This window comes from Lates calcarifer, linkage group LG8 (genome assembly GCF_001640805.2).
Source record: "Lates calcarifer isolate ASB-BC8 linkage group LG8, TLL_Latcal_v3, whole genome shotgun sequence".
Lineage (NCBI taxonomy): Eukaryota > Metazoa > Chordata > Actinopteri > Centropomidae > Lates > Lates calcarifer.
In genome coordinates this window covers 22,688,293-22,713,452 of record NC_066840.1, presented here as the reverse complement: position 1 = coordinate 22,713,452, position 25,160 = coordinate 22,688,293, and the positions used below count along the sequence as shown (strand labels likewise).

The following is a 25,160-nucleotide window of genomic DNA, read 5'->3' as shown; positions in this document are numbered from 1 at the left end:
TGACTTTTCTCTAATTGTTGCTTTTGACTTGTGAAATACTGGATATTTTTTTGCTAATTAGTCTCTGTAGTCTCCGTTTATCAGACTGCACAAATATGAGATTGTTGCTAAAACAAAGATAAATTGATGGTGTAAAGGGTTTTCCTTGAGAGGACATTGTTGTAATTGAAGGCCGGGATGATTCCAGTGTTTGGATTTGTGTCTGTGATGTTCCTAGCTGCACTACAGAATTACTTTTCAGAGGTAACTGGTATATATACTAAGTACACCTGAAATTTCAGGAGTTGCCCATTGGACTAAAGAATAAATATATCAGTCTAATAAGGATCTAATGTGGTTATACAGGAATATCCCTCATCAGTGGAAAAGCTCACAATCCTGAGACACAAGAGATGTCATGAAGGAAAGTAAATAGAAACTCCCTCATTTTAAAGCTTCCCCTATGTACTGAAAATACACTGTAAAATGATAGTGGCCAATAATATACTGTACATATGGGTTTTGTCCAACAACAGCTAAGTGCAAACATGCTAAGAACCCCTGTGGGAGCCTCATAAGGACGTAAAGCTGACAGATCATTGAGGTGATGAGGGGAGGCTTAAAAAATTCAGCCTGAAGAAACCTGTGCATGTGAGATTTACCATGATTATGGAAGTGAAAACTGGGTTATTCTCTTCGGCGAATTCATCAAAATTAAACTGCATTAATGCCTGTCTGAAAGAATGCTAACCAGGATCCCTCAGGAGATCCAGCCCGGGCCCCACATCACTCACCGCGCCTAAAGGTGTTGAAATCAGGGGGTAAAACTCCCATATCTGTAACCTCAACCTCTAAATTTCAGTCGCTCTCACGTATTCCACGATCTGCTCATTTATTATCTTGCGCAACCGTCGAGGGGACGGCGACTGAAAATAAACAGTGCGCATGGTGTTATATCGTCAAGTGACATTATCTTGAATCTGTTATCTATTATGGTGAGACCATAATGAATGAGGGTTAAAGAGTACACAGATGATGTCTTCTCACAGCCCATTAAGCTCGGCCGCAGTTGGCCTGAGATGAGGGACGTGGGGACAATCTGCGAGGGCGGCCGCGGGCTCTGATTGTGGCTCGGCCTCGTCTCCTAATTGCTAATATAGTTATTAAAGGGATGCCAATGGGGAGACCACCAGAGTAGGATTGTCCCTGAATTATCACAGTTGCCTTTCAGGGCCATGGAAATCCTCTAAAGGCCGGTGATTCAGCGTCACACAAGGCTTTTATCGTCTTCCCACTGGGGCCCGGGAGGATCCCCACTAAGACCCACAAAGCAGCGAACCAGCCTCGAGCAGAGCACACACGCATACACAAATGATCACACATACGCTGAAAACACTAGTATCAATTTATATATAGAAAAATGACAGTCATAATGAGTCCCTGTAGCTGCGTCTAAACTTCACACAACTTAATAATTCTTCCAGCTCAAATAGTAAGTGATTAAGTTGATAAAGTTGGCAACTATTTTAATAAAAGATTCTTCTTTAGAGTAATTTTTCTAGAAAAAAAATGTGTAATTTTTACATGATAACAAACTGTATATCTTTGATGATAGTAATGGAATAGGGCAATTCTTTTTGTATTTTCTTACATTTAATAGACCAAACTAGTCATTAGTAATCAGCAGATTAATCGATAATGAAAATAACCATGGAGAAAAATGAAGTTAACTCAAAAAAGGCTAATTCTGCTTCATTTTTGATTGTGTTTTTAATAATCGCTGGTGTCCAAAAAGGAAGAGAAGAAGCCATTTGAAGCAGAAAGACGTTAAAGTAGGTCCAGGAGCGTATTAGAAAATGGTTTCTCTTTCTTTTCCAAAGTCACAGTTTGATTGATGTGTGTCTGTTCACATCTTGTATCACTTACTGTTAGTAAGAAACAGTAAAGCACTTTGATTTCTTGCATGCTAACTTTAAACTTGTAATGTATACTATCAGTATGTCTGTTGTGTCTCCGTCTCAAAGCGAGGGACTCTGCAATGGGATAGGGATGTTTAGTTAGGAGCATAATTGCCACAGACATCCAGAACTTTCTAACAAGCCAAACCATCAAAGCCTCATACAAACAAAACTCTGATATGTCTCTGGAGAAGACAGCTAAAATTAATAGCACAATTTCATTTTAAGAGAGGTCATCTTTTAGCTGAAATGGATCTGAGCAGAATCAAAAGTGCTGTTTATTCCTCAGATGTACACAAAGCCGAATGGAATTGCTGGCAATTAATATGTGCACGTCTCCTTGTTCGGTAAACTTTACTCCCATTACCAGAGAGGCTAAATGCATTGTGACAGATTAAAAAAAAAAAGCATGGAGAGTTTAGATGACAGCCTCCTCTCTCTCTTTTTCTTCATGTCTCAGTTTTAAAACATTTCCCAGGATGGGACACATCTTTTCTGAATGAAGTAATGAGAATTAAGTCCACCATCGCGCTCAGCAACCTAATTTTTTTTTTTGTTTTTTTCCAGCTGGCTGATGACTTTAACATACACGGATGGGTAGAGTGGATAGACGCTGCTTTCCCCCCCCCCTAGCCAAACAAGGGGAAATGCCTGGGAATTACCTGTTGGACCCAAGAGATCTTGGCAAGCCCCATGCCAGGGCAAAAGGGCTGCGGTGCAAACACTCACTTTAACAAACAAAGACAGAGGCAGCTCAGGTCTCGAGGGCAAAATTCACTCATTAATTCCACTTAGCTCGATTTTGCACGGTTTTCACTGAGCACTGACTGACAGAGTTTCCTACAAAGACAGCATTGAGACATCTTCACTCCTGAGGCAAAAAAAATCGTTTAAGTTTGATAAGGCTACTGTCACGCTGCTGGAGCAGAGGAACTGTGACTCTGACCACCAATTTGGCAGGGAGAAAGTTTCCGATCCGCCTCCCCCTAACGACAACTTAGGCTCAAAGAAAAAGAGTCCTTAACACACTTTTTCCAAATTAAACGCAATATGCCGTTACATCTGATTGCTGGAGCAAGCTCTGCTCAGCTGGGTTAAGTTAACCATCAAAATGGGTCAGTGCTTTTTAATGTAACTTTACTGCCAGGAAGGACAGCAGCCTGCAATTAATTGTCAAAGGGAAAAGCGGAAATCCTGCAATAAGAGTTTCTAGGACGGTCCTGTCAATAGGCTGTAAAATGGGATGGAAAAAAAGAAAGGAGAAAAAATTTGGCTGAGTAGATGTGTCACAGTTCATGACTCTTTTCCCCTATTTCTGCCCTTCCTTCATTCATTGTTTCATCTGAGTCATTTTGATAACTAATGGTGGAAAAGACAGACCAGGCGTCCCTTTGAAGGCAACAAAAGCCCCCTGGGCTTGTGACATCTCGGCCTGGTGACGCGTAATCTCAGCGGTCCCAGGCTGTGCCACTATTAGCGTGGCAGCAGAGCAGAGGTGCGCAGAGAGCCGGTCGGCTGGGGCTGGCCTCTGTGCTTGCTCAAACCTCGGCTAAATCTGTCTGATTCTCATCAAACGCCGCGGGGGGAGAGAGAGACTGAAGGAGGGATGGGGGGTGGAGAAGAAAAAACTCAAGCCTAGACTCAATACAGACACTGCACCACACAACTCGCCTGGCAGGCAAAGCTGTCACCATTCAGTTTACTCCAGTCCTCCAAAGAGACAAACCAGCTACAAAAACAGTCTGGTGGTGCCTTGAATCATGAGAAGGAGCGAGGGTACAGAGAGGGGAGAGACAGGGGTGAGGTAATCGCAAGTTAATGGAATATGATAAGGGAAAAAGTGTCTTTACCAAAACAAGTCCTGGTGGCAGCTGAAAAGTTAGTTTTAATGGTGTTATCTCAACTTCTTTCAGGGCGGAGGCCTTGGATTTAGCGGCCGTGATGAATCCTTGATCTCGGTTTCTGCAAAGTTTCACTTCTTCTCAAGTGGGACAAGATATTTTTTGCCCCCCTTTCGTGTGACCCACTTTACCACCTCTATCCGTCCACCACGTTCGCTCCGACTGCTTTTGTATTTTTACCCCCCCTTCACTCCCCACCCTCCCCCTCCTCTCCAAGGGTTTAACCTCGGGTCACCACCAACTTCTTAATCAGTTCAGCACATGACCATTCCTTTCAATCCCCACATACCAGGAGAGAAGCACTCCCTGATACAGTATATTACAATAAAGAGCTCAGGGACCCAAAATCGAGGGACCATATCCCCATATGAAAGCCAGGGCCCTGATACATCAATAGACAGATTTGGGTGTGGGGCGGTGGGGAAGGGCTGCGAAGCACTTCTCCAGAAAATCCACACTTCAAAAGAAGCCAGTATTAGATTGAGGGGGGGGCGGTGGGGGTGTGGGGGTGGTGTGTGAGGAGGATAGAGTCCCTCTACAAAGTCTGCCATGCCAATCCACTGTGGTCACCAAGAGTAAAGAAAGAAAAAGGAAAAAAAAAAACCTGAAGGGGGCTGAGATGTTAATGTGTGTGTTCTTGAAATTCTTTGAAGGATACAGGCCCGAGTTTCAAATGGCGTAATGGTTACCAGTTGGCTTATCGTCATTGTGATGTCTTAAAACTAAAATTCATGGGCTGTGATCTCCGACTGTCAGCGCCGCATGATTTCTGAGCCGTTGGACTCTTCGTTGTGATCTCATTACGGCTCTTTCACCATACGTCGGAAAGATCGGTGCTGACGGCAGCGTCGACTTGCTGTCAAAGGGGGCCGGGGCAATTTCCTGGGTTAGCCAAAGAGCCCAAAGGTCGGAGGTCAAAAAGTGCTCTAAGAGGTTGGAAGCCAAGTCAGGAGGGGGTTAGAGTTCAGCCTGTGCGGTTGTATTTCTTTTTCCTGCTCATAAAAGCCACAGAGTCTTTGTTAAAAACACCAACCAGCAACAAAACTAGCGGGGTCGCCTTTCGTCCTGTGTTATCTCTAATCATATAATTCCCACTGTTTAGTATGCTCTCTTAATCTGTGTGCAAGATTACAGGTTTAGCTGTGAAAGAGCATGACATAAATAAGCCTGACTTGCAATGACAAACAACGGGGTTATGTCACACTGATGACAAATGTCTGTTTATTTAATTTTTACTTTGAAAGCGTGAAATGACAACGCGCCTAGGTCAAGAACTGTTCTTGTGTTTGCACCCAAACATCCAGCGGTGCATTCTTCAGCATCAAATCCTGTTCAAAATTATTTTTGGCACGTCTTGGCAATATATTAGTTAGTGTTTTGGAACACACTGAAACATGCAGAACCAGAAATTATTCCATCCTTCACACAACCTGGATGTCTGCCCAGACTAAGCCCACATACAGTATTTATCAGGAGGGAAACAGAGCCAGGGTTTACTTCAAAGAGAGGCTTCGATAAGAGTGACCTGATAACCCTAAACCTAGACCGGTGTACTACACACTCTGATGAGTGGCCAGGGCTCCTTGGCTGACACAAACTTGTAAAAACAAGAGCAAGTGCTCGAGAGCAGGACTTGACCAGTACTGAACTTTTATACAAATGTTTTCTGCCAATATGCTGCTATTATTTAGAACAGATTTTACTGTGATTTTATTACGGAGTAGACTGGACAAGTTTCATTTGATAGAATTTTGACACGTTGCAGATATTCAAATGTTTTGATCTAGGAAGAGAGGAGCCTTTGAAACAGCATTTAGATCATCATAAGATGATGAAATGAAAAGGTTTATGAAAAAGCAAAAGCCAAGGTATCATTTAAATTTTCTGATAGCGGTGTCAATACAATGCATGAGCTTCATACCAAACAATAATCTTTTTTTGTCTACAAAATTACATTTTATTTACCAAAATAATCCAACTTACTTAAAAGCATTAGTGTTAAGTTTTGTAGCTGGAAGAACTTAATAAATTTAGTTTTATTTTTGCATGTATCAGCTGACTTTTTTCAGGACTCTGTGCTGCAAGGACGTAAGAAGTACTGAGGTCTGATATCTGGCCCTAATGAAAGGTGGGGTCACTGTTTCTTAAAGCAAAACAACAAAGGCTTGATCGCAGCTCATAAAAGTGGGAAATTGTACAGTATCCACATCATTAGGTGATGAGTACTGATGCACCAATCTGACACACTGGGCTGATATCAGCAGCGATATTAGCCTTATTCAATGAATCAGGCAGGCAAAAACTCCCAATATTTTCCATGTTACAACCAACAGCATGTCTTCGTTAGACCCTGTCTACCTGGTAAATACCCTCATCCTTCAACTCTACACCTCAGTTTGTATCTCAAAGTGGTAATCCCCAAACTCTTGATAAGTAAAAATGATGTATACAATGTTTTCTATCAGCCCAGTCCTCAGTATTACAGAGTTGTTTATGTATCTGAATCAGTAGAAGAGATAAAGTGGGATCAGTGTATCCCTACTGCAGAGGAATGACTCTGACATTTTGTGCTACAGTAAAAGGCCCAATTTCTGCCCAAAGTACACGCCTAACCCCACTCGACAACGCCGGTGAGGCCTCCCCCTGTACCATCCACTGGCAGATACAAGTGAAGAGCACTCTCCTGCAAATGAAGATGACAAACAACCTCTGCACTCGGAGGCGATTGGGACTCAGGGGGAGGGTGTCAGGGGTCAGAGAATGAAACGGCAACACCTCTGCAGCCACTTGACAGGATGAAAAAAGAGCGGGAGACGGGGGTGGCGGGGTGTTTGAGAGAGGGTGGGAGTAGCACTTGAGGCCAGAATGGAAGACACAAGCCTCCCAGCAGCAGCAGTCAGAGGCAAGGGGACACAGGGGCTACTGTTCCCATTGAGGTCTTTGTCTCCCAAGCGCTCTCTTGTTTTTCCTCAGCAAACCGTGGGTACAATGAAGGCGGCATGCTCCCCTCCCCTCGCGCAAAGGGCTGTCAATACTGGACCTATCAGACCCTGAATGGCCAAATCAGCCTTCCCATGAAAATCAAGTCAATGACCTGCTTCCCCTGGCTCTCCTCCTTGTGAAGTGGGTGACAGCTATAATTTCAATAAGTAAAACAGAGGGAGAAAGAGGGAGAGAGAGAGCAAAGGAGAGAGTAATGGAGAGAGAGAGAGAGGGGAGTTTTCTCACATGTTGCTGAGGGGACTTTGCCTCAGACTCGGCATCCTCATATAAAATGCATTAATTCCTTCGCTGTGAGCTCACCGTAAATGATTTGATTGTGGCCGATTCGACATACTTTTCCGAGCTTCCCTGAGCGCCATAATAAAAAAAAAAAGAAAAGAAAGAAAAAACATGATGCTGGGAATGCTAAGACAATTTTGAACCAAACATTTAACTTCAGCCTTCTGACCCAATCAAGTGGAAGAGAAGACAGGCTTTGTCCACCTTGGCCCATCCAAGAAAAGTTAAGAGAAGGGAGGGGGGAGAGAGGAGGAAAAGAAATGTAAAGATTTTGCCAAGCTTTTGTCACGCCTTAAGGACTGGCTTAGTCAATTGCTGTCAGATCAAGAAGACAGAAAGAAAAACAGCCGTGGTTGCCTTATATAAAAAAACACTTTCTCTCGCAGCCAAGTCGGGAGAGTCCCCATAGACAGAATTACACAGTTACTTTTAAAGGATTTGCATTTAAAAGATTGCGTACAGGACTGAATGCGGGTCGTTTCCCCGTGACCATAGAAACACTAGAAAAGGTGGAAAATTCAGTCCGCTGAACTTTAAACGACTTTATTAAAGTGTCACTAATCAGACGTGAAAGACACAAGGTTTTAGTGTTTGGGCAAACTTACAGAAAAACTAAAAAAAAAGCTTAATGACCTGTTAAGAGCATTACTTTGAAAAGCCGTGTTGATGTCCCATTCCTATAATAAAGAAAGAACCATTGCTCATGTCAGGAAAAAATTAATACCCAAAATATTCCAAGAATTTAACTTAAGCATTGTGTGGAGGAATTCTGATATCGGGCCAGTGGTGTTATAAAAACAATCCTTTAATACCCACCTCTCATTTTCAACCATTTTTTAATAATAATTTAAGAGCAGTGTGGCGTTTTTGCCCACATAAGGCAAGATCTGCTTTTACATTTAAACACTGGATTTCAGAAAACAAATATCTTTCATTTTGGATCCAAAAGACAGTTGAGGGAGTCATCGAAAAAGTCACCAGCCGTGGAAATGTAATCTAACAATTTTTTACAAATTACCGAAGATAAATGCTTGATTCAAAAACTCCCTGGCATGTATTCCCACCCCTCCCTAAGAAAAAGCCAAATTCCTAAGCAGAAAATTGCTACCATTACAGCGTAATGGGATAACAACCCGAAGAATAATCCCTCGCTAACAATGGCGAGGTTTGAAAAGACTCCTGTGAGTCCTGTTTGGTGTCTGCCAGTGGAGCAGTGCATTTTACAGCCACCAACCGGCGATGTAATCTCTACTCAATGGAGACCTGGAGAGAGAGCCTCCACACTGGGGTCTCTGTCCATCCACCCATTGATCTAGTCCATCCCACCCCTAAAGAAATGATAGACCTCATTCTCATTCGACACAAACTGCGTGAAGAAGTTGGGGGGGTGGGGAGGTGGTCTTATGATCGGAAAGAATAAAACCCCAACAAGACAGGAAGGGATTGCGAGGAGAGGGAGGAGGGAGAGGAGGACTGGGAGATTTGGGGGGTTGGTAGATGAATTAGCATCGGTGCTATGGAATAAAAAGAGCCTCTGATCTTCCCGGCTGGTCCTAATCATATACACACTAAATGAATCATCCCGGGACTTCTCCCAAGTTAATTCCAATGCAAGAATTAATTAAAGCGAGAGCGAATTGATGTATGCAGAGCAACAGCGGAAAAACAACAATGTAAACAAGACCAACAATGGGGTAATGATTGCAAGGGGCTAATTTGTGTCATAATGATATGAACCTGATTTTGTGAGACGAGCAAGATTAATGAGGGAAACAAAAACGCTTTTTTGAAGATGAGAGGTTTCCAAACGATGTGGAAGGGAGGTTGATACTCATTTCGTCTTCTTGGCATAAATCCTGAATAATGCACGGCAGGAGGTGTGGAAGTTTCTTACTACGATGAACTACAACATCTTTAGTTAAGTGCCCAAATCTGACACCAATGTCGTGATCTATTGCTCTGAATGCTCCTGATATCAGGGCCAGTGCAATTAATTTGTATCCTTAACAACAACCTTGACTCTTACAAGCTAGATTATGTACAACCGATGAAATGAATAATGCTCAGAAAACTCCTATGATTCTATGGAAATCCATCTGATACTCCATCTGCAGACTTTCCTTAGATATTTAATGTAAAGTAGATATTTCACCCCTATGTTGATAAAAAACTAGATTTGAGAGAGAGTCGTTCTTTCTCCAAAACAACTCTTTTAAGACAGATAATCATCCTCGAGAAAGACCTACTGCTCACAAGAAATACCAAACGTAACGTTTATAAATCATCTTCAGGTCAAATTGTGTTAAATTTAAACCAACAAAGGACAGAAAATATTCAAATGTAAATTTATTTCTGTGAAAATTCTGTATATAATGATTCTGACACTACAAATAGGCACCTACAGTAGATTCAAGAATATTAAGATTGAAAAGTTTACTTGGCGTCAGTGTCAAATCCACTTTATGCTCTTCTGTAATCTAACCCCCATGTGGGGGAAAGAGGAGTAGCTACAGTCCCGAGTCCTGTGTGAGAGACTGGAGTCGTTGTTGTGTTAATACCAAACAGCACCACGTCCACGCAGCCTACATATGGCGTCGTACGTTGGGGGCAGACGGGGCACGTTGACAGTCAGGGGATCAAACTGGTTCCATATGACCACAGCTGGCATTACTCAAGGGCCTGGGGCAACTACGGCTTCCTCGCAGCCCGAGTGAAGGGCTCGTGCAAACTCAACAGCGGGAGTCGTGTATAAAGCCTGCGAATAAATCTTGAGTTTCAAAGGCGATTTGAAATCTGATGCTCGTGCCTTATTATGACTGATTTCCATGTGGAGAGATTCAGTCCTGAGGAGGATAGTCAGATTTCAAAAGGAAAAAGAATCTGTGTAAAAAAAAAACAACAACTTTATTTCTACTAATTTTTAATGTGATGTGTAACCATGCAATATCAAAATGTTTGCTCTGTTTTAGTCTCCACCAACTGCTGGGGAAAAAATCAGGCTCCACTGTGTTCACCAGCTAATATTCGCTGGGTTTATCAGAGCTTTTTGCTCAGAGCAGCTGCCTGCTACAGCTGGAAATGAATGAGATCAATGCACCAAAACAGTAAAGTTCAGTTCTGTAAAACCAAAACAAAACAAACTGAAAGATACTAAAATACACCGTAGAGCTGAAGGGAACTGCGGAGTCTGGTGAATATTTAATACTCTGATATGACACAAATTTAGTTTTTGACGTGAAAAGCCCGACAAGCAGCTCTCAGAGGAGGGTTTTCTTCAATAAGTGCAGGTTATTTAGCAAGTTAGCAAGATAAATCAAATGCTAAAAACACTATCACAGTCCTGTAAGACATGACAGAAGCAGAGAGGGTTTTATTTCTGATCTCTGACAGGATGATATGATGATATCACACTTTAAAGTGGAGTACACTTCTGTGAATGACATCCCATGAGTGTGTCAGTAAGTGTCTCCATAAAAGAGCAGCAAAGTGCTGGCCTCCATAGGCAGCCGACGAGGGACAAAGGAGAATATACTGCACTGTTTTACGGCCCGGCCTGCAGCGAGGCATGATGGGAAGTAATAACCACATCATTACCAACAGCGCCTCAGCCTTGTCAGACGTCAGAGGAATAAAGGAAGCATGCAGAGTTCACACTCGGGGCTGCCAGTCTACCGCACCGTAGGACTCTGTCACACATGAACACACATATACACAAACATTTATCGGCCTGATGAAACACAATCTAAAAGAGTAACATCCACACACACACACAATCTTACTGACACACATAGCTGGTTGTTTAGCTGCCAAGACAAGAGGCAGCGCTTCCGCTCAAGTCCTGCCAAGTCAGGTCAAAGGTCACATGATTCACTGGGAAGAGTCTTGAGAGTGTTGCTTTCCATTGGATCACTCACTCATTATCAAATAACTGCATCAAATGGCACGAAGCCTCAGCAGGATCATGTGTAAATCTGCGAGTGGAGGGATTAGCGCTGAGGCAGCTGGCGTGACTGCGGACTGCAGCCGTTTTAGGATAAGATGCAGACACACACACACAATGCACAGACACATTACTTCACACAAGTAAAGGCCTCTCTCCTCTGCTACTGCCTCTCTCAATCTTAAATTCAGTTTATACTCCACTGTTGGCACGATAACTTAATAAAATGATGCCTACAAGGTCTACACTGAAAGTCTAACTGCGATGACCCCGCGATGACTCTCTGTGTTTGACCTGGTGCTAACCTGTGTCTCTGTTTGCTCTGCAGGTAGCTGATTAGCGTGATCTCGAGCACCTGTAGCGCCCAGTGTGCTCCAGGTGACATAAGTCCTGGTTGCTGTCTAATCACTCTCCCACACTCTCTCTCTCTCTGCTCCTCCCCCCAGAGTCTCCTCGTCCTGGTTTGGTTGTTAGTTCATCTTTATGTTTTGTCTTGCACCTGCAGCCTCATCCTTCACTGACTTTATTATACTTTATCAGTTTCATATGGTTTAATAAAATATTCTTTGTTAGTTTATTGTTTACTGAATTTTAATTTTGCACTTTCTTGAATTTGGAGGACTTTTCTTGAGAGATGTTAGCCAAAATCTTAGATTATCTTGACTTTTAGTCCGTAATAAATTAATCTAAAAACACTAGCTCCTACACTTCCCACAATGCACCTCAGCAGCATCACCATTGCTGACATTTATGCATACAATGGGAGGAATTTCCCTTTAAAATCTTCAAAAAAATAAGAATATTTGAACCTGTTTATGATAAAAAATCAAGTTGTTTCAAGTACTTTCTAAAATCATGGTTCATTTCTCTTGGTGCTCGTGCAGCCTCTTACTTTAGTCTAATTTCATGGATACTGACATTAATTTCAAGAGAATTCCTATAATAAGTTCATTTGTATTGGAAACAGGTTTGTATGTTCATACCGCACTGGATTTTTGTTCCAAAGAACTCAATTATAGGGAGCCATGACTTCATAATTTATAGATTTTTTTGCAGTGTGGAAAGCATTCAAGGCTGATTTTAAGGAGCTAAGTAAGTTTCATGAGTTGCGTTGTTGTTGTATACCTCTCTCGCCCCTCTCTCTTTCTCACTCTCATGTACCCACAGTCCTCTGCACTCGAGTCTGCAGACCTCAGTGTAAATGAAGCCCCCAATAGCAGCAGCCCCCTGGAGCAGATAGAGACATAATGTAATATCTGATCACCCTCCATGTAATACCCTAAGAACACAATGTCCTGAGAGAGAGACTTCATTACGATCTGTCTGTCAACAGCAGGCCAGCCAAGTTTAGACAAAGTTTCGGATGATTCATTTTTCAGTGGGCTGTTTCTTTTTTTTCTTCTTCTTCATCTCGGTGAGCTACGTGTCAGTGCCAGAGACGCCAAGCAGGATAACTGCAGAAAAATGAGGAGAGGGCGCCAAGATTTGGTAGATTGTGCAAAAAGTATGCGAGAATGGTGATGTTTAAAGCTGAAGGCATGTACTGTTGTAAGGAGGTATGCCTGTGAGCAAGCAGACACACACATATACACAAAAAGTAGATAACAAAGTCAAAATACGAGCAGTGTTTGAAAGGAAAGACCATAAAGTCAACTTTGAGGACAGCACTTTGTTAAATTACACCTTGACATCCACACACAATAGAGCCTGGTGAAATTAGGGCATTTAGAGTGGGCAAAAAAGAGAAGAAAAAAAAGAACAAAAATAGCACATTGTCAACGAATGTAATCAAAACCAGAGCCACAGGTTTCACTTTTGCCCTTTAAAGAGCTGAAAACAGTCAGACTTTCCTCTCGTTTGCAGCCTGAGATATCACCAACTTCAATAAAAACATAACTTTTGTCTGACAACAGAGCTGAGGAGGGCAGCTCAGGTACCCCGATTGCGAGAGCAAGAGCCTCAGTCACGTTGACTAGATCTGCACTTCGCTGCCCAGAACCCTCACCAGCTGGTTTCAATTAAACAGGCCCAACTGGAGAGGGGAGAGGAAGGCCGCATTCACCAAAATGGTTAGCTATTTCAAGCCAGGAGTTCTTTCTGCTCTCTGTTTCTGACAGCAGATCAGTTGTTCGAAAATTTGTGTAAACACAGTGTTTTGTTTGCTATCGAGGGCCAGCCTTCGCTCGCTGCCATGCAGAGCCATACGGTATGCCGTGCGAGATGGAAATGTTTGAAGGCAAAAGCTTGCATTCAGTGTGCTTTGTAATATTTCACTGAAAAAAAAAAAAAAGATGCTTCAGGATTATTGCCTTGGAAATAGAGAGTAGCAGCGCCAACACAGAGCCAACTCTGATCCAAGAATCTCCTTGAATGAGATAATAATCCTCCAAAGTGAGGCTCATGCTCTGCAGTTATTGTCTCTGTGACCACAAGCTATTTTCCCCGAGACGTTCCACTCGGCTACGTGCTCAAACAACCACAGCCTTTCTGTAAAGCGACCCATGGGAGGATGATGTGTACGGACAATTTAACGAGGGAGGAAGCTCGTGTTTTCTAGAGGTTTGTAAGGTGCTTCAGAGTCAACAGCGCTGCACAGAAACACCTGATAAGAAGCACCTGTCGGTTCGTTAAAAAGTTTAAAGGGTCAGTTCACCTAAAAAAATACTTTTCTCACTTCCCTGTAGTGGGATCAAGTGAAGCAAATGTGGTTTTACTTGGCCTGTTTTTGAGATATCACACTGAGTAAAATATCAACAACGCAAGACTTAAGTTCTGTGGGTTTGAACAATGTTAGGCTGTGAAGCATGACCTTGAAATTACTTGCCCTTCACTGGGGTTGTTAGAGATTAATAATGGTGCACAATTACTGTACATAACTCTTTCCAAAATAAGGGTACAAAGTATTTGAAAAACAAAAGGCACAAATATCAAAAACAGCTATAGACAGATACTGTAGGTCAGAGAATTTTCAAGGTTCAAGACAAGGCCAGCAAACTGTCAAATGAAGAGCAAGAGCAGAGTTATGACGAACACTCTCTTGCCTGATTTAAAAAACTTAACAACTTGCATAGGAATTGAGTGCCGGAAAAGTCATGCAGGGACATTTTGAGAGCTGAAATATTTCAATTCCAAAATTGAAAACAGCTGCTAATCGACTGTGGCTTGGCTTACTTTTTTTGAGTTTAGACCTGCACAGCGGAGAAAAGCAAGAAAAGGCGCAGGATTTTACCAAGCTTGAAAAGTAATAATCACAACAAAACAGCTAGAAAACATAAAAAATAAGTCATGTACAAATGCTAAGTCACAATATGGTTAACCTCTTAATAAAGTTGGGAGTATATGCTGCACACACAGAGCAGGAACTGCAGTGGATCTCCTGATGGAAAACTCATAAAATAAAAGGGGAGATAACAATAACACGGGCTCTCGCTCTCTGGTGCCAGTCTATCTTTGCTTGTCTCTCGTCTCTGACACTAAAGCCCTACTCTAGCTCTCCCTCCCTTTCTCTTAGCTCAAACCTCACTGCCCCCCCTCCTCTCCTTCCCTCCCTCTTTTTCCTCCCTCCATCTCCCATCTAGCTCCTAAATTATCTGTCCGAGCTGTGGGAGATACCCCTTCCTGCCCGGGGTCGCTTGTCTTACCACAAGCTGGGGAGGTGAGGCGTGTGTGTGCGCGTGTACACGTGAGAACACTGCAGATGAAGCAGAAACACACATCCCCTCTCTCCTTCTCGTTTGATGTCCCTGGAGGTGGGAGGATCTGTGAAGGCGGCGACCGCACTAAATGTCACTTTGGAGGTGCCGTTGATGGACGGCCAGAGGGGGAAGTGAGATGTGCAAAAGAGCAGGAGTGAGCTCTTTTTTCTGTCTTTTTTTTTTTTTTGGGAGACAAAAAGCAGAGAGACAGGTCAACGAGGCACCACAGTGAAGCCTGAGCTCTGAAAACAATGGAAATTTGCAGTGTGTATTTCTGCATGTGGATGTGTTCGAGTGTTTGTTGATGCTAGAGAGCTCGGTAAGTCACGTGTAAGAACAAATCATTCTGTAGCTGGGATCCATTATTACCGCAGAGAATACGTGCCAAAATCAACCCTCCACTCTCCCTCTTTCTCTCTAACTCCCTGCGTTTTACAAGTGAAAGTAGTGGAACATTATTTTTTCTTTCTTTCGTTCTTTTTTTTTTCAAAGCTGGACAGACTTGGGCATATTTTATGGTCCCTTCACAGTCAGAGCAGTGCAGAGAGAAGTGATGAAGAAATCTCTGGGATGCAGTCATGCTCAGGCAAAGATCCCTGTGTAGCACTTGGTCAGGGAAAATGTACAATCATAGCTATACCTGATCATTCCCACTTCAGCTACACCCAATCAACCTTGATGTGGTTGAGTGACTGTAAAGCTTGGAAACTTTAGATCACAGCTTCTGATGGACCTTTCTGATTGCACTTGAAAAAATCCCTCCCCTCTCGGTACAAAAAACAAAACAAAAAAGAAAACAGTAAACGGCTCCCTTTTGATCTCGCCTGATTCTACAGACCGAAGGAGAGAAGGCATTCTCAGTGGAGATTAATACTATTTCAGTCGCACATTTGGTCCGAACATGTGCGCTTAAGAAAGAGGAATGACCCCTCCCAAATGAGGCATGACAATCAAAGTCACAGAACAAGAGAAACGTATCTCTGATGTGAAAATAAACCTGATGATGCAAAACTCTGCAGAGCATGCACAACTACGGCCACATTCATTTATTATTCTAACCCAAGGTCCTGCATTGACTTTGCATGAGGCAGAAAGGGGGCAAAAATGAAAAAAAAATGGAGGAAGAAAAAAAAAAAACGCTTGTGGACAGCCAACCGCTGAGCTGAAAGAGTTTTCTTTTAATACTCATGTACATTCCCTTTATAAACATAATTTAGCGGCAAACCGAGTTTAAAAATAGTGTGTAAATAATTTTTTGTTTTAACCTGTTTAGAGTAGCAGCAGGGTGGGGTTACCACACCAGGACAATTCAGTTTGCCACAAAAGACAATACCATGAGTGCTACAAAGTTCAAACAATACCATTGAAATCTCAAGGTAATTTACAACAACTTTTACTCTTGTTTATTTGTACTAAATCTAACAATATGGGTTTTACTGATGCAGTAAAACTTACCCAGATCTGAGGCTGAGGATTGAGCCTTGATTCATCTTTGGTATGGACCACAATGTGACCAAAGCAGCATCAAAAAGCACCAAAAACTGGGACTGATTATCTGGTTCATATACATAATCTTGTTAACCTAATCTGTTGATCACACAGTTCCACATTTGAACCAATTTCATACTATTTTATCAAGCAAAATACTTATAGCTGCAACAATAAAACACTAGAGAACATTTCCACAAGCTATTTCTTGAACAAAGGAGTTGGTTTCCATCTTAGGGGTCAGGATCTCCACACGGGGTCACAAGTCAAATCTGTGGGAATTAACAGGACACAAAACGTCTGCATCCACTCTGCTATACCAAATTTGCTTCTTGACAATTATTAGAATTGTTAATTGTACCTCAAAATTGATAGTATAATTGTTTGGTTGGACTGGTCACCAGGGGTAACAGGAGGTCGGAGGCAGAAACTGCTTCACTTTCAAGCTTAAAATATCGGGGACCACTGTCCACCATCATTTTAGTATCGACACCAAAACTCAGGTATCATGTTAACATATTCAGATCATGACACACAGGTAAAAAAAACTTCTCTACTGGTCCATTAAAGGCATAGGTTTATTCTGAGCCGCGTTTTTTCCAGTTACACAAATAAAGTCTTAAACTTGAACATTTTGTGTTGTCAGGAGGTTAAAACAAAAAACAAATATGATAATGTAACTTTGTATTAGTGGAAAATTATGTTATGGATTGTGTATAATGATCTGGATCTCTTCTAAAAAAGTGTGCCTGGTTGGTAGAATCCTGCGAGCGACTGGTGAATTGTGGTATTCAACAGTCTCTGTGGCATGTGGCCAAAAAAAAGTTAGTTTTGCTTGTTCATTACTAACGTGACGCTTGGCTTAACTTTATAGAACATGGCACAGCAGAACAATTTAACCCTGCTTCTGACCTTCCAGCCACGAGTTTGACGAATGTGTAGTATGAGCTGTGCCAGTTGCTGCTTCTCTGAGGAGGGAAAAAAGTCAAAAGTGGTGACACGTGAAATGTGAGACGGCTTGTTGTACACGTACAGTTAAAACTTTAGACACTACAAGCTGCAAGAGGTCTACACAAAGTAACATCACTTTAATACTCATCTGACGCGGTTGAACGAGCTGGAGAGCAGCCATGACTGCTTAACACTTCCAAACAAAGTTACACTGTGCCACAAAATAAATGGAACAAGACAAACACTAACAAACAGTCTCATGTAATAAAAGGACGTAAACCGCAGATTTCATTAAGCCTCAGTTTAAATCTGCAGCATAGGAGTCACGAAGTATCCCAGTGATCTTATTTGACAGTTACATAATCATAATAATCTAAATGAAACTGAATTATTTTGACTGCGGCTACCATTTAAAGTTTCCCTGCACTTGAGAAAGAGCTTGAACTTGTGGTCAGTGTGTGTGTGTGTGTGTGTGTGTTTTTCTGGCAGCGTTCACTTGCATGCATCTATGCATGAGCGAATGTTTATCCAACTTTTATGGCGATTGTCTCATAAAACGGACAGACACTCTGAGACACCCGGCGCTCCGCAGCGCCGACTCTCCCGCAGGTTCACCACCTGACCTGACCACCTACCAGGAAAGGGCCCCCGGCAGATGCGTCACCTCCTCGATGACCATTTCTAAAAAGCGTGTCCAGCCATATTACTGCATGAATTACAGCCCTGGTTGCAGCCGAGACTAGAGCGATACCACCCTTTCTCAGGCACATGTGCACAAGAAAAGACACACTCAAAATATTGCAATTAGACCATGAATTACAATACACAAGGATGCAATTTGTTCTGCATCATTCCTCGTCCAGTTCTTGTAAAATGGGCCTTCTGAGGAACATGAAATTTTAATACTAAGCTTGTGTATGTTTCGAATGTAATCAAAGCCTTTTTTTCAATTCAATTTGATTCGACAAAGAACGTTAAACGCACCGCTCAGGGGGCTATCTGTAACACTGTTCGACCTTTCTCTGGAAACTGCACTCATCAATATTTCAGTTTTTATTAATACTCTCACACACAGACACAAATACACAAACAAAAACCAGCATCTGTATCATATTGTCCAGTTGTACATGACCTTCTCCTCCCTGCCTGGTTGACCTGGCTGGCTTTACAGGTTTTATATTTCAGAGAGGCTTTTCTTTTTTTTTGCCCTCTATCTCCTCTCCAACCTCAACAACGCCTCTGATGCCCTAATCACATTTCCCTCTGAGTTTGTGTTGGAGGAGGTTCAGCATCACCAAAACACGGAGAGACCAAAAGAGGGAATGGAAAGAGAGACAGACAGAAAAGCAAAGAGACTTTGAAGTTTGTTGCCAACAAGATTTATGAATCAGACCGATCCACAACACAGAGAGATGGAGACACACACACGCACAAACAGCTTCCCAGAGACACAAAACAGGCAGGCAGACACAAAGGAGATGCACAGACGCAGAGATATACAGCTTAACAAAGACAAGGATGAATATAACGGAGATCAAGCTATCCATAGCAACAAAGATCAACACTAATTTCTATATCTGACTCAGCCATCTGCATTCCCCGACTGTGATGTACAAAAGCCCCAGGGCGAACAGATTGAGCCCTCTTGCCCCCACTTTCTTAGGACATGATCTGCAGCCCTGCCGTTGCCTCTTCCTCCCCATGAGTCCTTGCTACTATGCCTGCTCCTGGCACTTCCACGCCCCTCCTAAAATGTTAACACCCCCCCCCCCACCACAACCACCACCACTCCTCTTCCTTCATTCCCACAACTCCCAATAACACTGTCTGACATGTCCAGAACCCTCCCAAAAACACTCTTTTCTTTCCTCAATCTCACGAGTCCAAACAGCTCCGCCGTCCATCCCTCAGTGGTGAGGAGAGGGGAGGAAAGCTGGCTGACAGGGGCATCCATACACACTCCTAAATCTGCCAAGGCAAGCCGCTGGCACAGACAAAAAAATAACAAAAGTCTCCTGAATCGCGGCTGGGCCAGTGCAACACTTTATCTGCGAAGGCAAAACAAAGGAAGGCCTGTTGAACACTGACTGTGTTTACTTTCATGGGGAGGAACAATGCCTTTAAGAGGAGGGGGCAAGAACTGATGTGGCACTTCAGGGCCTCTCTATGAAAAAGAAAAAAAAAAAGCACTTCATTCACAGTGAGTTTAAGAAAACAGTTGTAGCAGTCTGGTCTATAGGGGCAGGGAGGGGTTTGAATATGAGGAGGAGGCAGATGAGGGGAGAGGATAAGAAACAGAGACAGCTGAGGTGACGGAGAGGTCTCTATGATTCTTTTATTATTCCATGATATTACTTTTTCCTCTTTCTTTAGAGGAATACTCCACAAAATAAACTTTTCTCCACCTTTTTGGTGGAGCATTCAATTGATTCATCCTTTATTAAGAGCCAAAATACCAAACAATTGCAAACTACAGCTTCTCTAGTGTAAGGAAAAGGGTTTTACATCACAAGTCTGTCACCACACAACTTAAGGTTATCAAAAATTAAACTGTAGACTAAGCGATGTTGGAAAATAGCCCTTAACTGTAGTCCTACTCCTCAGACTGACCTCTACACGGATTATTTATCTGCTAACATCTGCAATTAAAAATCATTCTGCACTTTGGGAATTAACATATGGACCCAAAAATGTCAAACAATATGAGCTACAACACTCACAAGACTAAACTTCCCTTAGCATAAGGGGATAAATCATTTCAAGGGTAAATTCATGCCCAATCACAAAGAGGAGAAACTCCCTTCCTCACTCACTTCCTCTGTAATAGTGGAAACATTCAAGCATGCTGCACCAGTCTGTGATGTGCAGGTGTTTTGTCTCCACCAGCTGATGGGAAACACCTGCTGTCACATCACTGACTTAAGAGTTGTGGCCAAAAGCGGAGCCAACACTTAAAAAATTTCAACTCATGGAGGAAAGTCTGTCATAGGTGATTCAATGTGACCTTTCTCAGTATGACTTATCGAGGCAAGGGCTTCCCTCCACCTCTGAACGAGGACATTGCAGGATGTGATGAATCAAAACTTTGAGTGAAAACATCCTCCTACAAACTATGAATGGAATTTGGATTCACCAACAATGGATGAATCTGTTGCCAAGAGATTTTTTTTTCTCCAAACCAGTTATTAAGAAGCAGAAACACAACGATTTCTGGGTAATGAAGTCATTTGAACAACATACAACACTGCCATTACTACCTCTACAAGTCGGCACACAACCACTTTTCGGCTTCAAGAAATGACCATCATGCATCATACATGACCCAGATGTGAGACAAAAGGCGCACACAGTCCTGCAATGATAGATCTAATCAACAATCAGTGACAATCAGACTCTCTAGGGTCAGGAAATAACCCAGAATCACCTCTTTCCATAGCAGGCCCAGCAAGATCCTGAGTTGTTTAAGATCACGATCAACGATAGAGCATGTCCAGCCAAATTCTCTTTGTCTGAGTGTTCCCAAAACATCACACATGGTGCATAGCAGAGGGAAAAAATGCCAGCTTTCCCTCATGCATCCAATCAATGGGGAGAATGGGAAATGGAGAATGTGAAAGGGTCACAACCCCAGGGATGGAAATAATCCCCCAGTTGCTACCGGGTATATGGTGTATAAACACTGCACTGGAAAAACATTAGTCTAAGTCTGAAGGTTTACACTATTGTACCAGAGTGCGCTTTGAGGTCCCAAAGACAGAGGGGATACAAATACTATGAATATGACCTGTTCATTTGTGCTGGTAAAAATATAGCTTTTGCATTTCATCAAAAAACCAGCCCATATTTCCAAACGTGGAAGGTCATTTGAATTCCTCCAGGTTATTAGATCTCACGCTTCTCAAAGTGGAGAGATTGACTACACAGCCAGGTGGTATGGTAAAGCCATCTCTCCAAGGGGTGAGAAAGTTCAAGCTTAGCATGAAACCAATCTAGAGTTTAAAGTTTGGGAATGGAGCACCGGAGCACTATATTCTCTCATTAGCCCAAAAGTAGAGTCTGCAGGAAAGCAGATTGCCATCTTCGCTGCAGGCAAAGTGAGAGAACATTTGATATTCCCATTTGGCCAGAGCAAACCTTTAAGTTAACTTAGCTAACACGATTTTGCCAAGTAATCCTTGATTTCAATAATATGTGAGTTTGTCTCCAAATAAGTGATTGCTGTATTGGATTTCAGTTTCAATATCTGCAGTGGTTGAAAAGGCATCAATAACAACTGTCAAAGGCATCTCGCTAATCTTAAACTCTTATATCATTTCACATCAGGCATTTTTGAAACGCCAGTAACACAAAACACATTTCTGAAGAGGAGGAGAAGAAGGTCACACCTTTTTGTGTTTTCCAATTCATAGAATGAAGTATGTTTGTCATCAAGCCTGTAATAACAAGGCATTTTAAGTCCTCAAAACATATATAGAATCACATTTGTTTTTCATTTGACTGGTGGCTAGGCCTTAGCCACCCAAAACTGAGTTTAGGGATCCCACACAACACTTGAGAGAATTTAACTCTATCTTTTTTTAGGGGAAGCCTAAAAAAAGTGCATCACATAATGCAAACTCAATGGACAGCTTAAGTTTCATTCTCACTGCCCTCAGCGTCTTTCCACAGAGTCTTAAGAGGTCACCCAATTTTAATGGTCACTTATTGCCTGTGGAGCAGTTCCCGGTGGTATAAAGGTACCCTAAGACCACCATGGTGCCAAAACAGCCTGAGGCTCAAAGGCTCAAAGTAATACTGGCACTGACTATGCATAACTGCACTGGAAGACCATATGAATTACTCTCACACAGAGGAAACCATCACAAGCTTTGAACCTGAAACAGCAGCCTTGAATGATTTATGTCTACAGTGGGGAAATTAAAAAGTAGTCTTTTTTTGATTTGTGCAGTTCATATCCGCTGATAAGAACATTTCTGTTCATGAGAGCACAAGAGGAGCTCGTGCAGAGGACATGCAACACTCATTTCCCTTTCCCTGACTGCTCAGATATTAGAGGAGGCACGTTCAAGATGAATTGTTATGGCTAGTATGTTTTTGGAAATGGGAAGAATAAAGTTATCATGCCAAAGAACAAGGTCTTCTTACTCATGTCCAAGAAAATTATGATTTAATATAATGCAGAGCTGCACGTAAAAAAAGGAATTTAATTAATGAGCAGACAAATGCAATAGGTGGCTCTGTTTTTGTGTGACTTGGACAGTCTCACTCCCCCTTTTTTCCAGTTCAAACCTTGATCTCATTATACTTATTCCATCCAAATGTCTCTAGCAAATGCCAGTGGGTGAGTTCATGCCCTCTCCTTGCCAAAGAGATCAAATAGACCAATGGTGAAAAATATAAGGTGGCTTTCCAGTACCTGTAGAGAATAGAAAAGTCAGCAGTGCACTAACCTCAGCTCGCTGTGTTCTGGGCTGGCTGGCGTCCGTCTCGATGGCGTACACATCCACCAGGTAGAGGTCAGAGCCTTGTTCTCGGTCCAACTCCGCAGCCGTCTGTATCACTCCAGTGTGGCGGCCGATGGTGAAAAGGCGCCCCACGGCTTTTCCACCGCTGCGCACCGCCACGATGAAATACTCCACTTTGGTCGCAGAGCCCCGTGGGCTCGAGGCATCTAAGGAGATGACGTTGGTGCCCGGCGGCTGGCCTTCCTTGAGGATGGTGATGTATTTGGGCTGGGAGAAAACAGGCCCATCCACCCCCTGGAGGATGATGGTCAGCTCAGTTCTGGAGGTCTTGCGGTCCGTGCCGTGGTCGGTGGCTGACACTGTGAGGGTGTACATGAGTCGGGATGGTACCAGCTGGGAGGCCAGGCGAATATCCCCGCTGTACCTGTCCATGATGAAAGTGTCTGAGTCTCCCTCCACAAGCTCGTACTCCACCTCCCCATTCGCCCCCTCATCAGGGTCAAAAGCCACTACTGTTGTCAGGATGGAGCCGATGACAATGTTGGGCTCGGCCACGAGTGCATTCTGCTGATATAAAAGTGGGAACATTATCATTTTGGTCTGTGACCCATATTGTGACATTTTTCAGGGCGAAGCGGCGGAATTCAAGTGGAACTGCCTGGTCTGTGGCTTTGACTGTCAGCTCAAACAGATTGGAGAATTCCCTGTCGATTTCCTTCTTGGTATATATGAGCCCAGTGCTCGAGTCAATGCTGAAGTGGCTTCCCCGAGGAATCTGCTGAACAATGGAGTACTCCAGCTGCCCGTTGATGTCTGCATCTGTGTCATGAGCTGTAATCGTCATGACTGAGGCTGAGATAGGCAGATTTTCAGGGATTGGATTTGAAAATGTCACCAGGAGAAAATATGGGGGGGTTATCGTTAAAATCCCTGACGTGAATAACAACAGGAATGGATGAGGAGCGGGGTGGTCTGCCATTGTCCTTTGCAGTGATGTTGAGTTTGTAAAATGACTGAGTTTCATAGTCCAGCTTTTTAACCAAAAAGATGCTGCCAGTGTTGGGGCTGATGCTGAAAGTGCCGTGGTTGTTTGTGGCTGTGATGCTGTACGTAATATCTGCATTTTGACCTGAATCAGCATCGGTAGCGGTCACAGAGGCCACCAACTCTCCTATTCTCATGTTCTCCAAGACATCCACAGACAGGGAGGATTTAGGGAAGGAGGGGGAGTTGTCATTCTCATCCAGGATGCTAATGCTAAGCATGCAAGAGGAGGACAAGGGCACAGCTCCAGCATCAACAGCTATGATTTTCAAAGAGTAGGAGGATGTAGATTCATAGTCCAGCTTTCCAACTAAGGTAACCTGTCCAGAGCTGCTGTCAATTGTAAACTGTCCCTCCTCGTTGCCCTCAGTGATGCGATAACGTACCAGTCCATTTTTGTTCTCATCCACATCAGAGGCGGAGACTCTCAGGAGTTGTGTCATGTTTTGAGCTGACTCTGAGATGGAGGCCTGGTAAATGTCTTTAGTGAATTTGGGCGGGTTGTCGTTGATGTCTTGAATGTAAACTTGCACTTTGGCCTGGTCTCTGAGGGGCTTGGGGAGACCCTGGTCTGACGAGACGACCACAAAGCTGAACACGGCGGCGCCTCTTTGTCTCATGAGTGACTCGCGGTCCAACTGCAGCGTGCTGGTCAACTCCCCTGTGATGGCGTTCAGCTCAAAGTTGGGCTGCGGAGTCTCAAATGTATATCTGACCTCACTGTTTGGGCCAAAGTCCTTATCCTCAGCGAAAACCCGCCCAACCAGTGACCCCCTCTTCTGCTCTTCCTCAAAATGAAACACATAATTGGTGCTATTAAAAAGAGGACGGTTATCGTTTACATCATCTAGAATTACACTGACATTGACAGTGGCACTTAGCGGTTCCACAGCCCTGTCTTTGGCCACAACCACTAAGTTATATCTGTCCTGTATCTCCCTGTCCAGCTCTGCTTTGATGTACAACTGGCCGTCTGGAAAAATGCCAAACACATCACCTGTGTTGCCGCCAGCGATGTCGTACATAATCTCCCCATTAAGACCAGAGTCTTTGTCGGTGGCCTCCACTTTGAAAAAGCGGCTGTTGACAGGCTCAGACTCCAGGATGATGACCTCATACGAAAGCTGGTCAAACACTGGAGAGTTGTCGTTCACATCATAAACGCTGATAATGAGGATGAGGCTGGAGGTGTGCTGGGGGACCCCCATGTCTGATGCAGTGACCTCGACCTCATAAGAGCTTGTGGTGACCTCCAGCGGCCCAGTCAGCGTGATGAGGCCATGCTTCTCATGAATATGAAAGAGGCCTCTGGGGTTTTGTTTGAGGCTGTAGACCACCATGCCATTTGTGCCTTCATCTGGATCTGAAGCTTTGGCCTGGAATATGACATGACCTGTGCTCCAGTTCTCCACCGCACTCACATGCTCCACGGCGTGAATAAAATGAGGAGCATTATC

The 25,160-nt window shown here is 43.2% G+C and overlaps 1 protein-coding gene across 1 annotated transcript in view; it reads right to left on the bottom strand.

Moving 5' to 3' along the window:
* The window catches only part of LOC108901513 (protocadherin Fat 4), a 104,339-nt gene that overhangs the window by 76,083 nt on the left and 3,096 nt on the right, over positions 1-25,160 (bottom strand). Inside the window, 3 exon segments of the mRNA XM_018703017.2 lie at positions 22,645-23,226; positions 23,228-23,536; positions 23,538-25,160. Coding sequence (XP_018558533.1) covers positions 22,645-23,226; positions 23,228-23,536; positions 23,538-25,160 — 2,514 coding nt within the window.